Below are 27,205 nucleotides of genomic sequence, written 5' to 3'. Positions count from 1 at the left end.
AAAATCCATGTGACTAGATTAGACCAATAAGATGTAATTAAAGGACAGAGAGCCTGGAAGGAAAAATAAAATAAAATCCACTGAGACATTCAGAAAAGCTGAGGTTGTGCAATACCTTAACTTTATCACCCTATTGGTATGCAATATGACCACAGGCAATATGGTATTTGGGGTCTCTATAGTCCTAACATAATGGCAGGGAAAAACAGGATACATATAAACAGAATGACATGAATAACATTGGAGGGTAAATTACCATTGGGTACATGATCCCTCAGGAGATTGACCTGATTGGTTGAGTTAGAGCAATGCCTGAATGGTGTCGCTATATCCGAATTCTATTCCCAGAAAGCAGCTGAAAGTCAAAAACATTCTTTGGGGTTTTCATCACTCTTTAAGTCTTCAGGGGACATGCCATCAAAACGCAAAAAAGCTCTTGCAAAGAAATACCTTAATCTCTAATTACCTATTACCAACATTCATACAAAGCCTGAAGCTAAATCGGAGAAAATGAAAAAATAAAATTAAAAGGTACATATACTACAAAAAAGGAAGGTGTATATGTATGGGAGTGGGTGTTGGTAAAAGGTAATTTTTTTGCCTGCAAAAGAGGAGAGAGGAAAAGATTCGGGAACAAGAGCTAAGAGGTAAGTTGGGAACATAAGCAGACAGATGATATCAGAATGACCAATACCAGAAGGTACTAATGTCACACTAATTGTTAGGAAGTGCAGATCAATAATGTATATGTTTGCTTTATTGAAAAGATGGGCTGAGGACATCACAAAGGAAGGTCAGAGCATGATTTCTAAGGGCGACATTCAGAAATCAGCAAATATTCTCCCAGTGATCTATTGACTATCTCTGATATAGCCTTAAACTAAAAATAATGAGAACTCAATGAAAATACCAATAATACAACTTTACCAGTGAAAATGAGAAACTCAAAATTCAGTGTCTCTAACTAAAGCTTTATTAGAACACAACTATGTTCCTTTGTTTTGTATTTGGTTGTTTTTTCTCTATAATAGCAGAATCAAGTAAATGAAACAATGATCACTTAGTGCACAGGGCTTAAAATATTTGCTACAGGGTCATCTATTAAAAAATGTTCATTGATACCTGGTTTGTCCTGTAGTTCTCCAACATAAATCCTAGCCAGATTAAAACAAAAAAGTTCACTTCCATATTTGTTGGGTGCTTTAATGATCATATTTTCTTCTTTGAGTGCATCTTAATGAAATTCACATTGACCTATCAAATTGTCATAAATTATTATTATACCTACTCTGGAAGGAAGAAGTAAGTACTGTGTTCTCCACTTTTTTTCTATCATTTGACATTCTGGGTCCTGATGCACAAGGCTGCCCTGACTCTTGCCTGACTCTGATCTTCCTAGCCCAGAGCAAGGTATTCTAAGCCCATTGCATAGTATTTCTATTTGTTTGCTTCTGGAACTTGAAGTGAATAGATGCAGAAAATAGGAATGGAGAAAGGCACCTTCCCACCCCAAATAACGAGACTGGAAAGAAAGCTGGACAGAGATAACATCAGGAGTTGCTGAGAAGATTGAAAGAGGTCAAAACAGAAGTCACTATGGGAGGCAGAGTGACTAAAAAGACTTAAGGTTTTCCAACTTGAACTGGTAAAGGAATAAGTAACATTCTAAGACAGACAGGGATTTATTTCTAACTGATTTTGACCTATATATTCAATTTTCAACTGTTTATCAAATTTGTATTTTATCTCAGTAAGGAAAAAATATCTCACCTACCAGAGGAAACATATATTCATTATTTCTTAATAAATACTTAAATTTCCCAAACTGGTTCTAATGCCAAAATATTAAAAATATATTGGATTAACACTTCATCTCCAGTTTGGATGCTGAGAAATAGTCTTCAGTTGGCCAGTTCCAGTGACTTATTTTTCTTAGTCCCTCAATGATGGTACTGGTTTGCTACTCTAATTTACTATGATTATGATTATTCTGCTATTTGTATGTGTGTGTATGTGTGTGTGTGTGTGTGTATGAATGTGTGGAAACATGTGTGCATGCATGTGTGTGTTTGTATGCCGGCCCTGGTGCTTGAAATAAATACTTGGTGTTGTTGCTAAACCTCTTGGTCCAGACAACTACTCTACCATTTGAGTCACAGCTTCACTTGTGACTTTTTTGGTGACTAATTGGAGATCAAAGTCTCATAGACTTTCCTGCCTGGGCTATCTTCAAATCCATATCTCAGCCTCCTGAATAATTGGGATTATAGGCCTGAGCTGCTGGCATCCAGATACTACTCTATTCTTAATAGTCCTTGGGACCAGCATTGGTCTTGTGAGTTGCTTTCTAGTCATTAGCTTAGTGATTATCTTGCTACTTTTAAACGCATTTCATGGATATACCATACATATACAGGCAAATGTAGCTTTTGATAGTTAAATGGTTGAAATTTGGTCTTTCTTGGCCAATCAAAACAGCCTTAGGCTTGGCCTTTCTTCCTAATTTCATCATTAGTATGCTCCAACACTATACATTTCTTTTAAGTTAGTTCCTGATTTCCACCTACTAGATATTGTCTCATTAATACAATGGGGCAAGATATGACAAAATACCACAGAGCGTCACTGATGAAAATGTCTATGCATCAGCCATATGAGCTGTGTGACTTAGTCTTGATGAGGTGTCATATACAGACTCAAGAATCATCTTATGTGACAAGCTTGGGGCAGATGTCTGAGTGCTCTGGGAGCCAGGGGTAGTTGTTAACTTTATGGTATAAACAGTTGTCTTGGTAGCACACAATTCTCAGAAGCAATAGTCAACATGATTAGTGGCCAATATTGCACAAGAATTGACAAGTCAGCATGAAAACTGATCTTACTGTTTGTCAGATAGCACTGTTTTATTTGCTGGATTAAGAAAGATCAAGAATGTCATAAGACTCAGTGTCTATGTGCGTATATGTGTGTGTGTGTGCATGTGTGTATGTGTGCATGTGCATGAGTGTATGTGTGTTTATGTGTGAGTGTGTGTATGGTTAGGAGGATTAGATGATGAGGGCTGCCAAGGAATGAGGGAGGGACATACAAGGATCTCAGACTGCTACTATTTACCAACCATTATAAGAACATATCAGTTTTTTTAATCAATATGGTCCTGATCCAGAGGTTTCTCTGTACTGAGGGAAGAAGTGAATATTATAACATAGATCTTAACTTCCTGGTGAAAATTTTATAAACAACTCCTTAGTTTACAAGGAGTTATTTGTATTTTTTTCTGGAAAAAATATATAAACAAATACTTATTCCTACTTACTAGCAGTCAAAAGCACTATACTTAAAAATGATCAGAAAGACCTTCAATGTGTCAAAGAACAGTTACGTTACCAGAAGTTTTGGCTTCATCAACAGACTCCCATGACTATGTGGAAGTGAACATTGTGTAACAGACGATAGAATACAAGGTACCTACTTGGATAATTATTGGATTTCTTGGATTCCACATTAAGAGGGACTAAAATTTCCAACAGTATATTTTGTGTATATTAAAGGTATTTGTCAATAGAAATAGATTATTTCATTGGACTAACTTTTCAGATAATTTTCAAAAAAAATTGTAACTACTGTAGGCATCATCAGTATCCTACAAGATGTCAGTCTTCAGAGTGAATTTTCTTATGAGAAAACCATGTATCCAGTTATCATTTTCTTGCTTACCAGTATGCATTTCTTTAAAAAAAATTCTGACATGCATGATCAGTTACCTTCTTTTGCTTTCCCTCTGGAATGATGAAGCTTAATCATTGGTTTCTGGAACACAGTACCTAACTTGTAAATTTGTGGATTAACCTCCTTTTGTTGACAGATCTAACGTCTACCATCTGTTTGCCCAGGATGAAGCCCTGGCGCTCCTCTAATTGGATATCAATTACGCATCAGCAGCAAGCTTTTGACAGTACCCTTCAGCCATAGCTTCTTCTTTTTGTTTTTACAGATTTTCTTTTTTTTTTTTTACAGTTGTATATTCAACATTTGGTAAGAAGCCTAACTTGTCTCCTAAGAGTATGCACACATACTTCTTGAGTTCCTAGACACACATTGTCATTCTATATATGCTTAAAGTTAGACCTATCCCAAGGTATCTTGTTATATATATGTATATATCCATCAAAATAAGCTTATCTTGATTAGAGAGCAAAGGTGTTAAATTCAGGAGATCACTGATGTTAGCTTTTAAGAAGAAGGGCACATTTTTTATGCTTACTACATATCTCATGAAGAGCATGAACTTATATATATATATATATATGCTAAATTAAATGGTTTTCAAATGAGTTGTATAATTTTAAGTAGCATCATCCCATTTTACAGGAAGAAAAATTGACACTTAGAATTGAATTAACTTTCTCATATGCCCCTAAATTGGTAACCAAGATTCACCAATTCAGCCCTGTATAACCACACATTTCACTTCCCACTGCACACTGTATTTGCCAGTGTTTGAAAAAAGAGTAATTAGGATGAAGGTTTTTAGTTTCCTTATGAATATTTGTGATGTTAATAATTATATGCATATTGCTTTTCTTACACCTTAAATTCATTCAATAATACCTTAATTTTAAATGAAATATTCCCAATTATTTTCAGAAATGGTACATTCTTTTTTTCTAGATTCCTTTGAAATTATATTCTGGATTCCTATGATTGCTGCCTCTCATGATGACTCTTTGTGTATCTGCCACAGCTCTGATAGAAGAAGCTAGTCCCCTCCACCCCAAAACGCACAGATTTTCCACTTTGATTCTTGACCAAATGCAATGCCTTGTGTATGGTAGAGCTTCACTCCAATGTGAATTAAATAGAAGAATGTATGAATGGACAATTGTTGATTCTGATAAGTCAGACAAAGAAAAATATTGCAGACATACTCTTGGATATTGCTGTCATTTTGCAGCAGTGTCATTGTCCAGGTTCTGAAGGACCTCAGATGTAAAGTTTGTAAATTAAATGGAAGCCCTTTCCACTGAGCTCAGCATCAAAGTCCAGCATCCTAGGCTTGTTCTCTCTGTTCCTCAGTTTTAGAGAACATTGGTGTTCATCATGTCTTAGAAATATAGTAGATCCACTCACTCAGCTGTTTTGTAGTTCTTTTGGTCAAGCTCTTGACATTTCTGATAAAAATTATTTATATACACTATAATGAAGAAGAAAAGTCATCTCAATTGGTTCCAGATGGTATATATATAGCTGTTATTTTTTTTGATAGTCTGTAAAATGATAATTACAATTTAACCTACAAAGCCCTCAGGATATGAAAATAGTCAGAATGTAGAGAAGAAACAGGATAAGGATAACAGTCCTGGAACAATCTTTTTATGTCTCCAGATGTGTGTGTATGTGTGTATATAGATATATATGCATACATGTACATGCATACATATATATATACATAAACACACACAAGCATACATTCTTCTTTCTCCCAAATGGCCTTTCCTAAATTCTTCAATTATAGGCTTCTCAGTTGGAGAAATAGAAAAACAAGCAAAATATGCTCATAGCAACAACAATAATAATGATTCTAAAAAGTTATCTAAATAGCCAATGTTTCTTGAGCATCTTCAGAGCAACTAGATCTTTGGAAAATCCTTTGTTATGTTTTCATGAGTCCTAAAAAACCAACCTATGACATTTTATGATGCTCATTTTTCAAGCGAGCCTACTGAGCTGCAAATCACAATAGTCAAGAACCTTGTTAAAAATCATAAAGCTGAAATGGCAAAGGCAAACCACTTCCAAGAATAATGCATAATGAGAATCAAATATAGAACTAATTTTAAAATGAAAAGATGGAAAACAGTATTAATAGCTGCCTAAATGATGTCTAATTTCAGAAATGTATGTATGTTTCTGATACGAGCATGCCGAATGCATGATAAAGCAATGTACTTACTCTCTGTCAATCACAAGGCAGGTGACAGCTTCAGCAGCAATTACATTGGCTGTTCTCACATCTTCCCTGTGTAAAAAAATAGAGGCATTAAGATAAAACAGTATTTAGTGTCAAAGACACTAGTCTATCGTGCTAGATTCAGGAAATGCATTAAATAGTACCAATTTTGGTCATGTTACAGATTTCATTGTCCAGAGACTACAGTAGCCTTCTTGTTAATCATGTAAATCCCTTGGTTCTCAGCTTGTTGCTATAATTTTCAAATTTGCACTTTTATTTACACAAGTAGAAGAGAATTTTTTTATCACACTTCCCTTTGCTTTTTGGGGAACTTATGATTTAATTGGATGATAATACAGAGAATAATCGATATGAATAGATGAAAGTTTTCCAAGGATTGAAAGATATATCTCTAGAAATTGAGTAATGATGCCATTTGTATATGAATTTGTCATTATACCCTTGAGAGTAAAGGATCTTTTTTATTGTTTCTCTACTTTATAGACACTGCATTCATGTAGCTAATTGTCTGGCAATTTATCATATGCTGTTATTTTCTCTGCAAAGATTATGCTTCTTCAAAAGTATTTGAAAAAGCCACACCAATATATGTAAAGATTATTTCTTTAGAAGCATATCATTTGCCACTGCAGTAGTCTATATAAATCTCTTAGACCTTTCAAGATGTTGGTCAATTTCTCTTACTTTCTCCTGTCATCAAAGACAGGTTTGTTAAATTCATATTCAACCATGTTATTGCAACAGTATGTATGATAGCCAAGACATGGAATCATCCCAGATGCCCCTCAATGGACAAATCAATCAAGAAAATTAAGCTAGATAGACAATAGGTAGATATATATCATATATTATATAATGGATTTGTACTCATCCATTTTATATTCAACCATTAGAATGAATGATATTATATCCTTTGTAAATAAATGGAAAGAGCTGGAAAAAATATGTAAGTAGACTAGGAATATGTCCCAGTGGCAAGAGTGCATGCCTCCTATACATGAAGCCCTAGGTTCAATTCCCCAGCACCACATATGTTGAAAATGGCCAGAAGTGGTGCTGTGGCTCAAGTGGTAGAGTGCTAGCCTTGAGCAAAAAGAAGCCAGGGACAGTGCTCAGGTCCTGAGTTCAACGCACAGGACTGGCAAAAAAAAAAAAATTAGGTAAGTTAGGCCCAGAGAGACAAAGGATGCATGTTATCTTTTATAAGTGGAAGCTAGATTTAGCTTATAAACTTACAAGTAAATACCTTTGGTAGAATGCAAATTTATACAAATTTATTAATGGAAATATGATAGACTCAAGGGAGATTTCAAATACTCTATTTCCTTAAAAAGGAAACATTAAAGTTCAACAAAATAAAACACCAGGAAGTGGGTACTCAAAAATATGGGGTAGGGTCAAGGGGAAAGAGGTAGATGAACGAAGAGAACAGGGGAAGAATGAAGTCAAGAATAAAATGTATATCATACAAAATTAAGAAGAGTGACATGGGAATGTGACTTAGCGGTAGAGTGCTTGCCTTGCATGCATGAAGCCCTGGATTCGATTCCCCAGCACCACATATATATAGAAAACCGCCAGAAGTGGAGCTGTGGTTCAAATAGCAGAGTGCTAGCCTTAATCAAAAAGAAGACAGGGACAGTGCTCAGGCCCTGAGGCCAAGCCCCAGGGCTGGGAAAAAACAAAACTAACAAACAAAGAAAAAAAGAAGAGTGAAGGTAGCAGGAAGGGATGTGTGAGAATGTTAAAATTAGTGGCATTGATCAAGATATATATCATTCAGACATTGGTTTGTTAAGTGGCAACTCTTCTGAACAACTACTTAAAGATAATAATAGAAAAAAATAAATTAAGTCATAATAGTACCATTGTCATAATTTAAACTATATCTGAAAATATACCCTCTTTATAACAATAAACTTCTAGGTTAATATAATTAATCATGAATAGGTTTGAAATACATTACAAAGATAAATGTATAGGACATAAAATAGTATGTACAATAAACTTAAAAATTATAAAAATGTCACAGTCCTGAAAATTAAGTTGATCCCAGAGCGTTTTTATATTTCCAAAGCATACTAAATCCTGATATATGCTTCTTATATATATTTATTTATTTTATTCTCAAAGTGAAGTACAGAGGGGTTACAGTTTCATTCGTAATACAGTGAGTACATGCAAATTCCATGCATTGCATTTATAACATGTTGACATATGAGGAAACTCACACATAACTGGTGAGTTGCAGCCATGAAATCTGAACACACTGTCTTCAAAGTCATGCTCTTCACATAATACTACATACAATCTTATATATTCTTGTTTACCAATAGAAAAGTTTACATTCTCCTATCAGAGTTTAACTCTATGACAATTACGTTTTTTTTAATTCAAAAGAATGTTTATATTCATAATAGCTATCACAAAACTATAGAAAATTGTTAATAAAAATCAAAATGAATGTATGAATTGGTCTCTCCAATTGAAAATGAATCTGACAAGCCATTTGACTCTTAAATTATCAGAATTCCTATACATACCTATATTTAGTTGCAATGTAATTTTACAATAATGTTTACACACAAGAGAAATTTATTCAATGCCAAGCTCACTAAAGGCTAGCTACAGCTATAATGTGATTGTAACTCTACTATTGAGGTTCTTAATGCCTTTATGCCTCTCTATATAACTATGCAGAAAGATTATCTCTGTGTGCTCTGAGATGATCTTTTTAGGAGATGCAAGGTACTACCTGTTAATACTGAATAAATTAATTCATCATTTGAAAAGAGATTCTAGAAGCTTCGAGTGAAAGCATATCACTTACAACACCTTCAAAATTTGTGAACATTTATTATCCTTGTGAGTTTCCAAGCACCGTGTTAAAACCAAATACCATTTGGATTTAGATATAAGCTACTACCTATTCACACAATACAGGACTCTTATAGAAGTTCATAATGCTACTAAACATTTGTACTCTTTTATAGCTATTCAGATTCTAATTTCACATAAAATATTTTCCAAATTAGGAGGGGTTTAATGTAACCCTGTTTAAATACAGAAAAATGAAAAAATAGAATTCTTGTTAAAATTTGTGGTATCATTTTTTAAAATTACTTTCTGGCTACTTGTGGTATTTGAAAGTTTCTAGTAGGGGACTATCAATTTACTAAAATAATTTTATGTGTAGAATATACTTAATTTAAAACTTTCACACAAATCAGAATATCTCTGAATGCCCAGGACATTAGGCTTGCTGCTCTCAAATAAATAAATAAATAAATAGATAAATAAATAAATAAATTAATTAACATGCACATTGTTTTTAAAACTAAAGTCTATTCATACAGGTCTGTTCCTGTGTATTAGTCAATTTAAGCCTGAAAAAAATGTACTACAACAACATATCTACTCTTTGTAAGATTACTAAATATTTTCACAAGCATGCTATTGATTAATTATTAAATACAGGCAAAGAGAAGCAGTTTAGTAATGGTCTTTTCTGAAGCATTTTTGGAGGAGCTAGAAATGCTTTTCGATAAAATGATAAAGATTAAAATATCCCCACATATTTCCAAATATAGATCTCAGTGCACTGACTCTGGTATCCTTTGAACTTCATCACTGGAATCTTCATCATCGCTGTATCCCAATGTAGAATCACTGTCAGAATCTGAATAATCCATAGTAAGGGTTTACAATGATGGCTTCCGTTCCGAAGCAATTCTCTTGAGGCCCATGGCTACTAGAGTACTGTATGGTACATGCACATCTCCAGGGAGCACATGCTGAGTGTGTGAGGCCAAAAGAGAACATAGTTCCTGCAAAGTAGATGTCAGAGTAGGAGCTCTCTCCTTACAGCTCTGGAGCGATGTGACTGTTGTCAGCAGAGTGTGCCAGCTTTCATGGAAACTGACACTCCTGGAATGGCTTGTGAGATTATAGCAATCCACCAGGGTTGAGCCCTGCAGTCTCCCTCATGTGCAACAGTGTCATGTCCCAGTTAAATATGGATCTCACAGGATAGGGAAATTCCTTTATGGTATAACAAAATCAGAGGCAATCTTACCTGAACATGTGGTATAATCAAAATTTCCATGACACTACAATAATTAGTGGACCACATAAATTAAATGATAGTATTGGATTAATTTGCATGAGAATTAAGAGTGTTTAGGGCAAATCAAACTGTTCTATTTAGAAACTGAATCCTACAAGAAATAAGTGTTCTAGGGAAAAGGGGGAGCATTGGATGGAGAAAGCAAAACCTTATCATGTCAATCATGGATAATTTATTCTATTCCAACACAACTCATAAAACTCCAACCCTGTAACAGAATTCATATACTAACACTGTTAGTATGTAGAGTAATTACATACCTTCTAACCGTGCTTGGCGCAGAATAACCAATAAGGTTGAGCATATAATCTATGAATCATACTTTTCTTGAAATCTTCTTCCCCATGTTTCTATCAAGACTATTAAGTCTTCCCTAATATCAGCCTTCTCAATTTATTTCCCTAAGTCTTTTTCTCTAATCTATAGAAACCCAGAGGTTTTTTTCCTTTGAAATTCTAGAATTTTTTGGCTCTTTAATTATTTTTGTTACTTATTTATTGTCATAGTGATGTACAGAGGGATTATAGTTTCATATGTAAGGCAGTGGGTACATTTCTTGTACAATTTGTTATCTCCTCCGTCATTTCCCCATCCCCATCCCCCTTCCCTTCTTCCCCCATGAGTTGTTCAGTTGGTTTACACCAAATGGTTTTGTAACTATTGCTTTTGGAGTCGTTTGTCTTTTTATCCTTTGTCTCTCACTTTTGATATTCCCTTTCCCTTCCCTAGTTCTAATACCAGTATACAGAGTATCCAGGGTACTCACATGAGATACAGTGATAGCACGGGGGCAACCACAGGCAGGGGATACAAGAGGATTATTAACAGAAAAAGCTATGGTTTCACATGGCATGTTGAAAATAATTACATTAGTTTGTTTTCTAGCTCAGAATTCTCTTATTGGATAAACTCACAAAATACCATGAGATCAAATTTTACCTTAGTGTCACCCATGCCTTCCTTTCTAACTTGTATCCCTCATTTATCAGATATTCTTACCTAGAAGTACCAAGTCAAAACTAACCTATTATCTTCTAACCTGAAAACCACCATTTTCATTAGGTTTCCTCCACTGGAAAATGTTGTCAGCATTCTTGCATTCACTCATACCTTAAATATTTAAAGCCTTTGTGCAAGTATGTGTGCCAGTTCTGAACCTTGAACTGAGGGTTTAGATGTGGTTTCTGAACTTTTTTTTGCTCAAAGCTAGTGCTCTGCCACTTGAGCCAAAGCTCCAATTCCAGCTCTTTAGTGGCTGCAATGAGTCTTCGAGACTTTGCTTCCCATGAGCTACTGATGCATGGCTAGATGCAGTTTTTAACTTAATCTCTCTGTCACTGCATATATTTGGACACATCTTTGTCTGTTCCTCCTGTCCACCCATCCTTTCCAATCCGATGGACTAGGTTCTATCTCAGGTCACTTTCCGTGCTCTGCTGTTCTAGCCTGCCCCCATATCCCTCTGCTGCCACACCTTCCTTCTAATCCATATGGCATATTGACATATGTTTTCCAATGTAAACCTAGTTATGGCCATTGTTTACTCAATAATTTCCTAAGGAATTTGAAAAATAAAAATTCAAGACTCTCAAGTTTGATGCCCTCTACTCTGAACTACCGCACTACCTCCATACAGATTAATCTCTACAGCACTTTTGACAGACAACAATATGCCTTAAAATATGCCAGTCACTAATTGTCATGACTGCATGCATGTTACTCCAAAACCCCCCTACTGCAGATCAAATGTTCATAGATGAACACTTTTGTGGTTCTTTAGTAGAAAAATTAAAGGATAGGAAAGAACACTTTGCTTCCACAAAACATATCTATTATATTAACTACAGAGAAACAGAAAAAAATACTATAACACAGTTTACCAAGGAATAACTAAGGTCAATACCTTGGTGAATAACTTCCCAAGGCCTTTATAATTCTTAAATATTTATATGTCTCACAAATGCAATAGTAATAGATTGATAATTATTCTAACAAATTTTTAATGGAGATAGTTATCTTTTGAATTCCTAACTTTGTAGTCCGTCTGCAGCAATATGAAACTGTATCATAAATAAATCATTACAATTTTGATCAAATACTATGTAATCAGAAAAAACAAATAGGAGAAATTTCATTCGAAAATTAGGAGAAAAGATAACTTGAGTGCAGATGTTTAAAAAAAAACCCTCAAGATTAAATTGGATGCCAAGTGCCTAGTGTGGCTCATTCCTAAAATCTTGGGTATTCTGGATGTCAATATCCAAAGATCCAGCTTCAAAGCTACCTGGGCGGAGAAGTCTATGAGACTCTTATGTCTAACTAACCAGCATAAAGCAAGAAATAGAAATAGTGGTGGGGCTAAAACACTAGAGTACCAGACTTGAGCAAAATATTTCAGTGAGAATATGAGGCCAACTTCAAGCACCAATATCAACCCAAAAAATAACAACAAAACAAACAAACAAAGAAAACAGGGTTGGTGGCAAGATGGAAAGTCAAGGAGAAGAGTCAGGTGCATCCTAAGAAGCAGCCGCACAATGGCTTTGAAGTAGCAAAGAAATGACTATAACTCAAAGAAGTGTAAAGTTCAGGGGTTTATGAAAGACAGCAGAGAAAGGGCATAGCAACATCAGTCAGTGTGTGTCAATTGTCCTAAGGATATTTTTTTAAGAACTTGACTAAGAAAACCTCCTTTTCTCTACTCTGTTGAATGAAAGTTTAAGAAAAAGTAGGAAATTATAAGTTCAATTGGAAAAATAACTTTGTATATCCTAATAAAATAAAATTCCAAACAAACAAAATTAAGTGAATATTTTTTAGAATACTCAAGGTCTTCCTACATAGTAAATATTACTGAATACCCATTTACATATTAACAAATAATTCCTTTGAAACATGGACTATGATCTCTAGCATTTAGACTCCTATAACATAGAATATAAGAATAATGAAAGAAGTACAGTCATTTAAAGACATATATATATATGCATAATCAGTTTTGTTAAATGGCAACTTGTTTGTACCACTACTTAAATATAATATTAATATTTTAAGTCAATGTATTTTGAATATCATCATCAAATAACCAACCAAAAGTTGACTTTTGAAAAGAACAGGTTCACTTTCTAAAATATGATCAAAACAATATACAGTTCCTCATCAATAAAATAATAACTACAACATGATATCAAAGACAATTCTTTTTATGAGTGATAAAGGCCAAAGCTGTAGGCATCTGACTTCAAAATATACTACAAAACTATAGTAATTAGACAGCATGATTCGGTCATAAAATCTAACACATAGGGCAAGGGAACAGAATAGAAACCTCAAGGGAAAAAATGATGCTTTTATCACCATATCACCAACAAATTCTTACAAAGATGCCAGCAATGTACGGTGTGGAAAGCAGTCTCAGTAAATGATACAGAGAAATCTGTGTATCTCCATACAAAAGAAACATGACCCCTATCCCTAATCATATATAAAAACTAAATGGATTGAAACCTTCAATGTAAGATATGAAACTGGCAAACTCCTAGAATAAAACATTGCAAAATTACTACAGGATATCAGCCGTGGCGGGTGGGGGGACACTTCATCTTGGTCTTGAAAGCATGAAGAATACAAACAAATAAGATTTGATCAGAATGAACAGCTTCTGAATGAAAAAAGATATAGTCAACAGTGTAAGGAGGCAACCTAAAATTAGAGAAAATATTTTGCAAGATGTATCTAATAATCTAATAAAGGGTCAATCAGTACCCCAAACTCCAAAAATAACATGGTTTTGAAAATGACCAAAAGATCTATATATTTTGTAGGTGAAAACAGAAATGGATAACAGGTACATAGAAAATATAATCTATATTACTATCAAGGAAACGCAAATCAAAACTACACAGCTAAAACTTCATTCCATTTAGAATACCTACTATCATAACAGCAAACAGTAAATCTTAGCTAAGATGTAGAAAAAGGAGAATTGTTAGAAATTGTTTGTGGCTATGTAAATAAGTATAGCCATTAGAGGAAAAAAAGCATGAAAATTCCTTACAAAATTAGAAGTATTACTATTATTGTAATACTATCCAAAGAAAATGAAATCAGTATATAAAATACATTTATACTACCATGCTCATTACAACACTATTCACAGTGCCCAAGATATGAAAACAACCACAATATCCATCAGTTGATGAATGGATATAAGAAAATCTGATGTATTCAAGCAATGGAATGTTACTCCGTATTTAAGAGTGAAAATTATTGTTACGTGTAACATCATGGCTAGCTAGAAGAGCATTATGGTAAGTACATTAAGCCAGACACAGAAAGATATATACTATATTATATCTCTGCCAGTGGAATCTAAAAATATTGAGCCCACAGAAGTGAAGAGAATAATGGTTATTAAAGGCTGGGAAGAAAGAGGAAAGGGAGGGGGAAATGATGGGTAAAGATAAGTAAACAAATACAGTGTAATATTTGGATAGGAAGAATCAATGTTGGTACTCTTTTTTTTTTGCCAGTCCTGGGGCTTGGACTCAGGGCCTGAGCACTGTCCCTGGCTTCTTTTTGCTCAAGGCTAGCACTCTGCCACTTCAGCCACAGCGCCACTTCTGGCCATTTTCTGCATATGTGGTGCTGGGGAATTGAACCCAGGGCCTCATGTATACAAGGCAAGCACTCTTGCCACTAGGCCATATCCCCAGCCCAATGTTGGTACTCTTGAATACTAGAGTGACTCTGGATAACAATGTGCATTGAATAGTTCAAATAGCTAAAAGAAAAGATTTTGAATTTTCTTAAAATAAAATGCCAAGTGAGATGAAGCTGCTAATTACTCTGGTTTGATCCTGATATAATATATGCATGTATGTTAATATCTCAGTATACCCCAGAAATACATGCAATTATCATTTGGTAATAATTGAATAAAAAGAAAAAAATAATAATTGCATTTTTTCAAAAAGAAAATGATTCTCTAGGTAGAAAATGTTTGAGTTATCCATGAAGACACTCCAAAGCTTATTCTTCCTGCTTATATAGATGGATAATTCCATCACCAGCATTTTTTAAGTTAAGTAATCACTGCCTAAGTAAAACCATGCCTTCTTGGCTCTGTATCCATGGAAGAGCACAATGACTGACAAAAAAAAATTAAATTGGAAGAATTCAATTTACGTATTTACTTTTGCATATAACTTGCTGAGGTGATAGCATAATAAATTTTTTATCTGACACAGAAACTTTCTGTTTTCCAGAATGCTTCAGTGACAATAAATATGGACATTTACTAGATTGGACCATATAAAATTGATTTGTGCAGGCTAAAAACGCCTGAATACTAACAATTTCATATGATTCAATCTAATTCATGAAAATAGTAAAAGTGAATGGGAGAGGTAAAGCAAATGAATATATATATATATGAAACTGCGTATATTTGCAGCCATATATATGTATGTATTTACTGCTGGGTTTCTTTTAGGATATTACCTGAATTGAGATTGAGCACTATCCTTGACATCTTTCATCTTCTGTGTTGATGCAGTTGATTCTCATGAATGCTAAGACATGACTGATAGCCTTTCTCCTTCTCTCTAATTATTATATAATTATTTTCTTTACATTCCCTTGTAGTTGATGTAACATTGCTACTGAAGAAATTCTGACATTGACTTTCTTTCTTGATAAGAAATAAATTGTATTTATTTTTAGCTTTAAATATTAAATTCATGGGGGAAAGGCTTACATATTTATACCCCTGCCCAGAAGGGATTTAGAGATGAAAGGGGTGACGTGTTTGTTTTTTTAAATTGTTTCATTGGTTATTTGGGAGCATTTAATTAAATATTTCATTGTTAATGTTCACTTAGGGGGTCATTTGGTCTATTTATGAATGAAGTAGAGATATTTTAAGGGAAAAAGAGAAAAATCTTGTAAAATGTGTTCATATAACTTGTAAAAGTACTTATATGCATAGTTTTCTTTCAAAGTTTTTCCTCATTTTTATCTTATTGTGTCTCTGAATAGGACTTTGTAAAATAAAATTTGGACTAAGAAAAATCTTCTCTTAGTAATACATGCAATTTTGTAATGTGATAGGCAAAATAAAAGTTTTAATTTTTAGAGATGATCAAAATAGGTCATTTGAAATGAGTAAGCCTTTTTGGCCACATCCCCTCCAACATTTGTTATTGTTAGTTTTCTTCATAAAGGACATTCTTACTGGGGTGAGGTGGAATCTCAATGTTGTTTTGATTTGCATTTCTTTTATGGTCAGTGACTTGGAGCACTTTTTCATATGTCTCTTGGCCATTCTCATTTCCTCATCAGAGAAGTCTCCTTTTAAGTCTTTAGCTCACTTGTTGTGGTGGCTGTTGGTTCTTTGCGGTTTTGTTTTGGAGGAATTTGGTTTTTTAGTTCTGCATATATTTTAGATGTGAGGGCTTTGTTGTATGACTGTTAAAGATCTTTTTCAAATCTGTGGGCTTCCTGTTTATCTTGGGAGCTATGTCCTTTGCCCTGCAGAGGCTCTGCAGTTTGATGCAGTCCTATTTGTACATCCTTTCTTTGATTTATAGCATTTCTGGGCCTTTATTAAGGAAGTTTCATCCTGTGCCTACTTCATTGTTGGTGGGAATGTAAACTGGTTCAGCCACTCTGGAAAGCAGTATGGAGATTCCTCAGAAGGGTAAACATAGAGCTCCCCTTCAACCCAGCAGCTGCACTTTTGAACATCTACCCAAAAGACCACAAACAAGAACACACTAAAGCCACCAGCACAACAATGTTCATTGCAGCACAATTTGTCATAGCTAAAATATGGAAACAACCCAGATGCCCCTCAGTAGACGAATGGATCAGGAAAATGTGGTACATATACACAATGGAATTTTATGCCACTATCAGAAAGAATGACATTGCCACATTCGTAAGGAAATGGAAGGACTTGGAAAAAATTATACTAAGTGAAAAAAAAAATTATACTAAGTGAAGTAAGCCAGACCCAAAGAAACATGGACTCTATGGTCTCCCTCATAGGGAATAATTAGCACAGGTTTAGGCTAGTCACAGCAGAGGATCACAAGAGCCTAATAGCTATGTCCCTATGAATGCATAAGATGATGCTAAGTGATATGAACTCCATGTTATGGAAATTAGTGTTATATCACTGTTATAATTACATTCAATATGCCATGTGAAACTGTAGCCTCTTTTGTTGATGATCCTCTTGTATGCCCTTCCTGTGGTTGTACCCACACTATCACTGTATCTCATCTAAGTACACTGGATACTGTATATACTGGTATTAGAACTAGGGAAGTGAAAGGGAATATCAGAATCAAGAAACAATGGATAAAAAGACAAACAACTCCAAAAGCAATACTTGCAAAACCATTTGGTGTAAACCAACTGAACAACTCATGAGGGGAGAGGGAAAGTGGGAGGCAGGAGGGGGGAATGAGGGAGGAAGTAAGAAACAGTACAAGAAATATACCCATGGCCTAATGTATGTAACTGTAACCCCTCTGTACATCATGTTGACAATAAATAAGTAATTTTACAAAAATGGGTAAGCCATAGGTCATGAGTATATCAAAGAATGAAATGATATTTTGTCTTTTCCCTTTGTTTCTCTTCAATGAAAGAGCTGAAAAGTATTCATCTAAACTAATGTTCATTTGAGGTGGACATTACAATAAATGGAGGCGTAATTCAAAAAGAACACAAAAGCCCAGGAATGTGTTCTTCTTGTAGAGAAGTTTTAGCAGCACATCATAGGAAAATCTGTCTGATCCTATTACCAACCTGATGTGTGTGCCCTAAGAAAATATTTCTCTCTCTACTTCTATTTTCTACACATGATGTAGTGATTGAAATAGCTGGAATTAGTGTTTGACAGATGTGCACATTTTCAATAGTTCTAAATTATCAGAGTTTCTTATGTTCGTAAAATGACGCATCCTGAATCTAAAAATATTTCTTTTGAGAGAAAAAAACATAAGCCAATCATTATGAGCTACTATCTGAAGATTATGTGACATAAAATTGCAACGACCTAATACATAGGGTTTTACAGTAACATTTCGATCAATGGTTAAGCTATATTTACACATATGCATCTGAATAGATTCTTACACTCACAAGTCAAGAACACTGGAATAACCATATTAAAAATCATATTTTCAACATTTTAAATAAAATGGTTGTAAGTTGGCTTTTTCAGGGAGAACATTATTTGAAATTTGAAGGTAATGTTAAACTGAAAAATATGTTCTGAGTACTTGCTCCCTCAAAGGTTTGCTATTTTGCTTTGATTCAATAAAGAATTGATGTTGTAAAGAGATACTATGTAATCTTAAAATTGAATGCACTTAATCTATTTTTATCCAAACTAAACATGAACTTTGATCAAAATAAACAAAAGGAATAATTTAATTGAGGGGTGGAAAGACATAAGTAATTTGAACACAAAGTACAAATGCCAAATTATTGCATGCAACCAATCCTCCCAGAGTTGGCATGAACTATTAATTAGATAACAAGGCATTTAATTTACAAAAACATATTTATCAATAGAATCAATCCAAGCAGTTTTACATATTAGACTTTCCTTGCCTGGCTACCACATGTCATATAGATATGGTTATAAAGTACTGAAATAATCTTCAAGTATTTAATGTCAATATTATGCATGTATATGCAATGAGATCATCCCAAATATCTTTAGCTTAAATATCCTAAAACCAATTTGTTCAATATGTCAAGAGTTTCTACAAGTGGGCCAAAATGTACAGAGTGCTTCACTTGAAAAGGAGCAAAAGGGCCAAGTGGGTAGATTGCTTGCCTCGCATACATGAAGCCCTGGGTTCAGTTCTTCAGCACCACATAAACAGTAAAAGCCAGAAGTGGTGCTGTGGTTCAAGAAGTAGAGTGCTAGCCTCGAGCAAAAAGAAGCTATGGACTGTGCTGAGGCCCTGAGTCCAAGCTCCAGGACTGGCAAAAATAAAATAAAATAAACGAAAAAGGAGCAAAAGACATGAACAGATAATTAGTCCATAGACAGGGAGATGACATGATATTTATATGGTTTTGAAATAGTTGTACAAGAGGTTTCAGTTCAACATGTTAATTCATGAGTACAATGCATCTTGATCAATGTCAGTTCCTCCATCATTCTCCCTTGCCTATCTATCCCAAGCCTACCTATATTTCCATTACCTGGTTCCAAAAAATAGTCTTTAAACCTAAAAAACCTGTAAGATATCACAAGCACAGTGAGAGATATGTAGAACCTGTGAATATACTACTGGCAGGAATACAGTCTAGTACAAAATTGTACAGATAATTCAGTACTATTTATTCAAATTTCATTGCAATAAACTACCCCAAGAAAGATAACACTGAAATGTCTGTACTAGAGCATTATATTTATCAATAACATAGAAAATAACCTACATAACCATCCATGTATGATTGATTTAATACTTTTTGTGCAATAAAAACAGGAATGATTCTAAACCATGCAAACCACACACAATTCCCAGGCTATCTTAAATGAGAAGGCAATAATGTAGAGTATATAAACTATCATTTGTGTAACATACACATACATACATGCCACTCACATCGATTTAGAACATTTTCAAATATATTCATCTTTTCTGGATGCTATTAAAAAAGTAATTTAGGGAAGTGAAGGTGTAGTATGACTAAGAAAAGAGTGATTTTTGTTCCTTTTGAAATTTCCTTATTGCATTTGAATTATGTCTCTGAAGTAAATACTTTCTTTAAAAAACAAAACAACAACATGAAATGCTATCAATTGAGTCATTTTTTAATTTTTTTATTGTCAAACTGATATACAGAGCAGTTACAGTTTCATAAGTTAGGCTTTGGATACATTTCTTGTACTGTTGTTTACCTCCTCCCTCATTCCCCCCTCCCCTCTCCCACTTTCTCTTTCCCCACCATGAGTTGTTCAGTAGATTTACACTAAACAGTTTTGCAAATATTGCTTTTGTAATCGTTTGTCTTTTTTACCCTGTATCTCTCGATTTTGACTCATTGAGTGACTTCTGTGTAGATAGGTTGGTAAAGTATTTTATAGTCCCTGGAGACCTTTTGTGTTGACTGCATGATTATCAGTTTCTGTCTGCTCCTAAATATTTGAAGCAAAATCATTCCCACCTATCAGGGATGGAGCTAATTTGTACTGGTGTAGCCTGATTAGATTAAGGTGATACCAGCTTAGCAGGTAGAACAAGTAATAACACTGGATATAATATCCTCCAGGATCACTTACAACATTGCCTTTTGCCCCCATTTCATTGGCATTAGTCACTGGAACTAAATGGCACACCAGGGAAAGTGTATTTTCAGCAAGGACATCTACTTCTTAATACCCTTAGCAACCACCTGAGTGGCATTTTGGATACCTTAGAATGCTCGGTGTCAATGGTATGCTTATGTATACAGTCATTTCACAGAGATGTCATATGCATATACACATCATAATTAACTCCTGAATTTAAGATTGTTCTGAGATTTTCTTTTCTTAGTATTTCTATTAGAAATGAAGATACAGGTTTTCTTCTTCATAATTGTTTCTCATAATTTAATCACATATGGCACATTAACCACAGATATTAAGTAACATTACATTTTTTCCCACTAAATTAGAAAACTTACTAGGTGAAATTGAAGATCTGAGAATTTATCCATCTAGTCCTACATATCAGAAATATCATTAATGAGCTATGTGGTCTAGAGTCAGATCTTTAAGCCCTCTGCTTACCAATTTTATTATTGAAAATGACATAAGTAATAGTATTTAGCACAGTAATTATGTGAAGAATAACCAACTAAATATACTCAAAGGGGCCTAGATCACTGTCTAATATATTGCAATACTCAGTAAATATTACACAGTGTTACTATTTCATTTTTCCTTTACTATGATAGCATGTCTAACTGTAGAAGATTTGATTCATGCTTGTTTCCCCACTGATAAAGTAACAAACCCCTTATGTATCTTTGATTAATCTGGAAAATTCCTCAACGATCAGTGGGTGTGTTTATAAATCCTTCTGATTGTTATACAAAAAGACTTTCTAAGTATAATCACGAATTTAGATTAATTATGGAAAATTTCTGCCATAACCTATTATTGGAAACCAACAGAAATGAATGAAAATGGCCTTCGCTATACTATAGGAGTGGCTAACATTTGCTCATGCATTCACCAACACAATCAAGTAATTTCCAGATATAACCAGTTAAATGAAAGGCATTAATCTTCATTTGGATCTCAGGCAAATAAAAAGTATATTTCAGTACAAGTGTATAACAAGTAACAACATAGTGAAAAGTTATTGTTTCTCTGAAATTCACATTTCACCAGATAACCTGTTTTTTACTTGACCACTAAAGTTCATGAGTTTAGACCCTGAGCAACTAGACCTACAGAGTAGAAAAGGATAACGTCAATTCTCTCAGGGAGTTTTCAGTCTAGGAAGTAAGGTTAATTGTTGACAGTGTGATCAGGATTTTAGAGGGGAGGACAATGCAAAAACAAAAACCTGGTACTGTTCCAATCTGCAAAAGAGGGAATGTGGTGGGTGAGGTGTAAGGGTCAGCCATGGAGGGGATATGGGAAAATGTAACATATGTGATCGTCTAAGAGCTGGTGTGCATGCAAAAAACTACTAAACAAAGAAAATGAAGTGGCCCTCTCACCAGAACAGAGATCAATGATGCCCATAACCAATAGCAAATGATTCATGATGGCTGGAGTGCTGGCAGCAAGTAGGCCTGCCTCTTTTGAGGGGGCACTAAGACTGTATGAAGCAGCAGAAATTATAAATATCTCTGTGCTGACCAGATGAGCGTCTAAAACCTCCACAGATTATTTTAGCACATTGTTAAGTCCATGTCAAATCTCTGGAAGGGAGAACAAAAAATAGGACTAGTGGGAGGCAGTGTGAGGCCAATATGTTCTCTAGCCTTCTGGGTTTATTATTTTATTTCCCTTTGTGTTGTTAAGAGACTGAAGTGAATTGCTAGAGAAAGCCATTCAATCATCCTATATAACTGTGATAAGAAAACTACCTAAAACCAATGGTGACAACACTATAAGTACAAAGAAATCTTCTTTACCACGTGGGGCTCTCATGATCCCCTCCCCCCACAATGTTTCAGATCATGTAACTCTAATGTACAGAGAGGAGATATTTGACAAATATCTAAAACACATGATAAAGACTACATTTCACATAAACTAATGTAAAGCAGACCATATCTGATATGTAATGTCTAGGGTATTTATTATATGTCTCTTTAAAGATTTTGGCTATCCCAAAATAAAAGAGACTGAAGCTTTGAGGATTTCAAGGGTTTATCTGGAGTCATATATCTCAAAAGAAGCAGTTCTGGATTTTAACTCTTAGTCATTTACTGTCAGTGTTCATCACCTTACACTAATTGTTCTGTATTACCTTCTATGCAATCTTTCTCTGCCAGTTCTTCTATTGTGTCCAAAGGATATTTCTTCCTGTGGCACATTTGCCTTGCCAATACATGCTAGCTAACAGTATAAATATGTTAACCACATTTCCCTCATCATAACTACACTGTTGTGCAAAATAATACTTCCCGACCACTCCCCTCTATTTTTACAATTTTATCCTTTTTAGTCACAAGGAGCAGATGATCTAATCAGGCCTTATCTAAAGGGTTGGACTAAATTTTCTCACTAGGAACAAACATAGAAACTACACTACAGCTAACTTCATTATTTAGCAATGTCTTTTGCAGACTTCATCTTCAGTGGCTCAAAGGATGGTGTTTAATAAATGCCATTGCAGTTTAATAAAGTATCATACTCTTTGATAGGCATGTAAAGATCACATTGCAACTACCTGCTAATTAAATAATGTCTGGAACTTTTAATAATCTTAATTAAAGTATCTAGTGATTTTAATTATGTGAAGATACAACATTTGGTCTGAAACTAACAGTTGCCATTGCCCCTCTTAATCAGAAATTTGAGAAATACCCTATCACTACCTGACAATCCTAGCAGTCTGGTACTTTGTAGAACAGAAATCATTTCATATTATCCACTACATGCTGAATTATTTTCTTCAATATTCCTCAAGATTGTGGACTGATATCTATTATGAACAAAACAGAGGGCTGGTGAAAAGGCAAATACACCAGACCTTGAATGTAATAGAATATAACTTAATGAAATGTTCAGTGATATGCCCAGCATATACAGTAGAAAATGGGTGTTCTTTTCTTGGGGAGCACACGAACAACAGCCTTTCTGGAACAGCATAAATATTAGCCATGTGAGGTAAGAAGTAGAGCTTGGGTGAGAGTAAAGTAAACAATTTAGGCAAAAAACTATCTACATGGAGTCAAGAGTAGTGGAGAAACTGCCAACACGCCTGTGTTTTTGATGCACTAAGATTCAGGGTATAATGAAATGGCAGGCTAGAGAAGAAATAGAAGCCAGCTCACAGAAGGGCCCAAAGAGAGGTCCAAACTATTTAACACAAGACACTTAGCAGTGAACTCTCAAATAACACTGCACAAAGTGTCTCCAGAAAACTTTTCAGCATAGAGGCATTTCACCTTGACCCAGAAGAACAAGCTATTTATATCAAGAGAAAGCCTAAAATTAGACAGGATTAAAACATCGCCAGGGACATAGGAGATTATGACCATTTGTCAGCTCCTAATGTCTACATCGGTATTTATTTTTTTCTGTTAGTGTCAAAGCCATGGAATGGTACAAAAAAAACCACACAAATCAATACCATCTTGGCTAAGAAATTTTAACCAGAGAGATACATTGCAACACACCTTTTTTGTTTAATGCAAATTCTGTATTGCAGAGGAAGAATAATAAATGTCATCACTATATTGCCAATGGATGAAAGTTTTCAAAATGAGTTAGTATAATAGCTGATAGTTATGCACACTTACTGTGTGCCAGACACCATGTGTTACATATATGTATATATATAAATATGTGATATATACATATATTATATAATATATTATATATATTACTTACACACATATTCATATATATATGTAAGGAATGTTGCTTAAGGAATATGTGCTTGAAATTGTTTCTCCAAAATGAAATCAGTACCACATTTTTTACCTTCCATTTGCAATTTCCTATGAAAATTGTGCAATAGAAAGTAGTTCAATAAGCTCAGTACTAGACCCCTCTAGTTCTTTAAGAGGGATTAAATATTGACCTTACTGAGCTTGAATTTGTTTATCTATAACCAAGAGAACTATAATGTGTATATGATACAGAGATAAAGATTCAATACAGTATTCTAAAGGAAGATTTCTAGGATGACTTCAGTACTTCCTGGCACTCATGGACATTTCTTGGCCATGCTTAGTTAGGGACTTTCTCAGTCCCATGAAATGTACTTCTTTGTGCACCTGTTTTAGTTAGGTAATTCAGCTTTCATAAGAGGAAGGCAATTCTACCTGTTTCAGGAACAGGCAGTTCTGCACATAATTGCTCACATGTGGTAGCAGCACTGTAATGATGGTAATACGATGGCTTTGGGGGGATGCCAGCGATGTGGCTAATCAAGCTCCTATTGAATAGTCAGTTCATGCTTTATGAGGATTGTTTAGCTAGTACTCCCTTCTCTCTATGCACCGTTTGCTAGGAAGCAGAGCTCCAAACAATGGCTCAGTTCTAACAAATTACACTGGACCACTCTGAAGTAATCCTGTGCTGATCTTATTCACCTTACTTGCACCCAACTCTCACCTCAGCATCTCTTTGCCTTGATTTCTCTGGATATTTTTTCTAAGGTATTGATCTTTCTTTCTCTCCTTCTTCATCAAACTTCTGTGACAGATTACAAATAGAGAGCTCTGCTCTACAGGCATTTCCAACCTAGAATCCTCAAAGGGTATTCATTGCTAACATCCTAATAAACCCAAAGTATATCATGACACTGACCTGTTCACTACTAAAGTTACTGTAGAATAGCAAGATGTACAGGCATCAGGAATAGATAGGTGGAGTAAAACATGGGTGAAAGAACACAAGAATCTACCCAAAAAAGTCAAGTGAAGCTTGTGGGTATTGTATATTTATCTATATGGGGGAGATGCATTGCTATTGCTGATGTTAATGATACATGAAGCTTTCTATGAGTTGAAGATATATCAAAATTAAAATGTGTACATTCATTAAGTTCCCTTCCTCAACCAACCAAAGCATGCAATTACCTAACGAAGACAATAAACTTGAAAGAATAAAATTATATCACTCCTTTCCTAGACTTAGTAGAGTCATATCTAGTAGTTGAAGTGATCCTATTGGGAAAATAGTGGACAAAAGATAAAATATGTCAATGTTTTATGGTTTAAGAAATAATGTACTTCTCAGGATCTGTCTAATTCATTTTTACTACATATCAAGCAGAAGTTCATTTTGTGTGTGTGTGTGTGTGTGTGTGTGTGTGTGTGTGTGTGTGCGTGCGCGCGTGTGCTGGTCCCAGGTCTTGATTCAGGGCCTCATGCTTTTACTTGGGCTTTTTTTGTTTTGCTATGGTGGGCTCTCTACCACTTGAGCCATTCCTGCAGTATAATATTTTGCTGATTAACTATATAGGAAGTCTCATATCTTTTCCGACTAAGCTTGCTTCACACCACGATTCTCTAGCACTCAGCCTACTGAGGAAGTAGGCTTCTAGTTGAATGTCTTATTTATATTCCTATACAAAACTTCACACTTGATACTTTACACACTTCTAGTATCACTATAATAGTTACCTAACTAGGAAGACAGTCACAGTAATGGATTATCTATACCACATTTTCAAAATCCAGCTTTTACAATAATAAACTATCATCATTAAAGTAGATAAACACTGAGTTTTAAGCTTAAAACATTCAGTAGATATCCTAAGAGAAATAAAGTGTTCTTCTGCTTTTTTTTATTGTTATTGTTTTGGTAGCACTGAGGTTTGAACTCAGGGTCTTCTGCTTGCTTGTCTGGTTCTCTTCCATGTGAGTCATACCTCAGGCTATGCTTTTTGTTGTTATTTGGGGGATGAAGCTTAGGATACTTTTCTGACTGGGCTGGTTTTGAATGGCATTTTCTTGGATATCACACTCCTGAGTAGATAAGATAATATGTGTGAATCACCAGGGCTTAGTGCATTTAGTAGTTTACTGAAAGAGAAACAATTGACCATATTCCACATGGCAAAGTGAAATGTGATCTAGTTGGGTGGTGATCTTGGGACTTATTCATAAGCAAGCATCTCTGACAGGGCACTATTCTCAGATGGAACAGGGAACAGGGTAAGGCTATGGCCCACAATTTCAATGTATGTCCCCAATATCCAGTGCTGGTCTGTTCTTTGAGAACTTCTAGGAATTATTGACTGAGTCATTTTGTATGATATTGAATTTTAGCAACTAGTAATTAGTATTGCTGTTTGTACAAAATTTTTAATGTGTCAGAAGACAAAAGCTATTTCTCTCTCTCTCTCTTTCTCTCTCTCTCTCTCTCTCTCTCTCCTTTGAGACAGGGTTTCACTATATCACCAGTCACCAGGGTGGCCTTAATGTTATGTTCCTCCTGGCTTAACCTTCCAAGTGCCAGGATTATAAGGAAGAATAATACTTGAACATGGTTCCATTAGATATGAATGGCTATCTGATATGCTTGCTAGGTTCTGTGTTTTTGTTTTCTGTTTGTTTCTTCTCATTTCCACCAGCAAATAAGGGAGATGTGCTGTTGTTCAGTGCTGGTGTTTTTTTTTTTTTTGTTTTTTTTTGGCCAGTCCTGGGCCTTGGACTCAGGGCCTGAGCACTGTCCCTGGCTTCTTCCCGCTCAAGGCTAGCACTCTGCCACTTGAGCCACAGCACCGTTACTGGCCGTTTTCTCTATATGTGGTGCTGGGGAATCGAACCTAGGGCCTCGTGTATCCGAGGCAGGCACTCTTGCCACTAGGCTATATCCCCAGCCCCAGTGCTGGTGTTTTTTGATAATGCATAATATGACATGAGAAGTGAAATAAATGGGGAGAAAC

The 27,205-nt window shown here is 34.9% G+C and overlaps 1 protein-coding gene across 1 annotated transcript in view; it reads right to left on the bottom strand.

Annotated features, from left to right (window-relative positions):
- Positions 1 to 27,205, bottom strand: part of Prkg1 (protein kinase cGMP-dependent 1) — a 919,569-nt gene that overhangs the window by 111,223 nt on the left and 781,141 nt on the right. Inside the window, exon 8 of the mRNA XM_048338777.1 lies at positions 5,954 to 6,019. Within this exon, the coding sequence (XP_048194734.1) occupies positions 5,954 to 6,019 (66 nt within the window). The remainder of the gene's footprint in view (positions 1 to 5,953; positions 6,020 to 27,205) is intronic.

Source organism: Perognathus longimembris, chromosome 2 (assembly GCF_023159225.1).
Source record: "Perognathus longimembris pacificus isolate PPM17 chromosome 2, ASM2315922v1, whole genome shotgun sequence".
Taxonomy (NCBI): domain Eukaryota; kingdom Metazoa; phylum Chordata; class Mammalia; order Rodentia; family Heteromyidae; genus Perognathus; species Perognathus longimembris.
The sequence above is the reverse complement of the archived record's forward strand: the minus strand, read 5'-3'. Positions and strand labels throughout refer to the sequence as shown.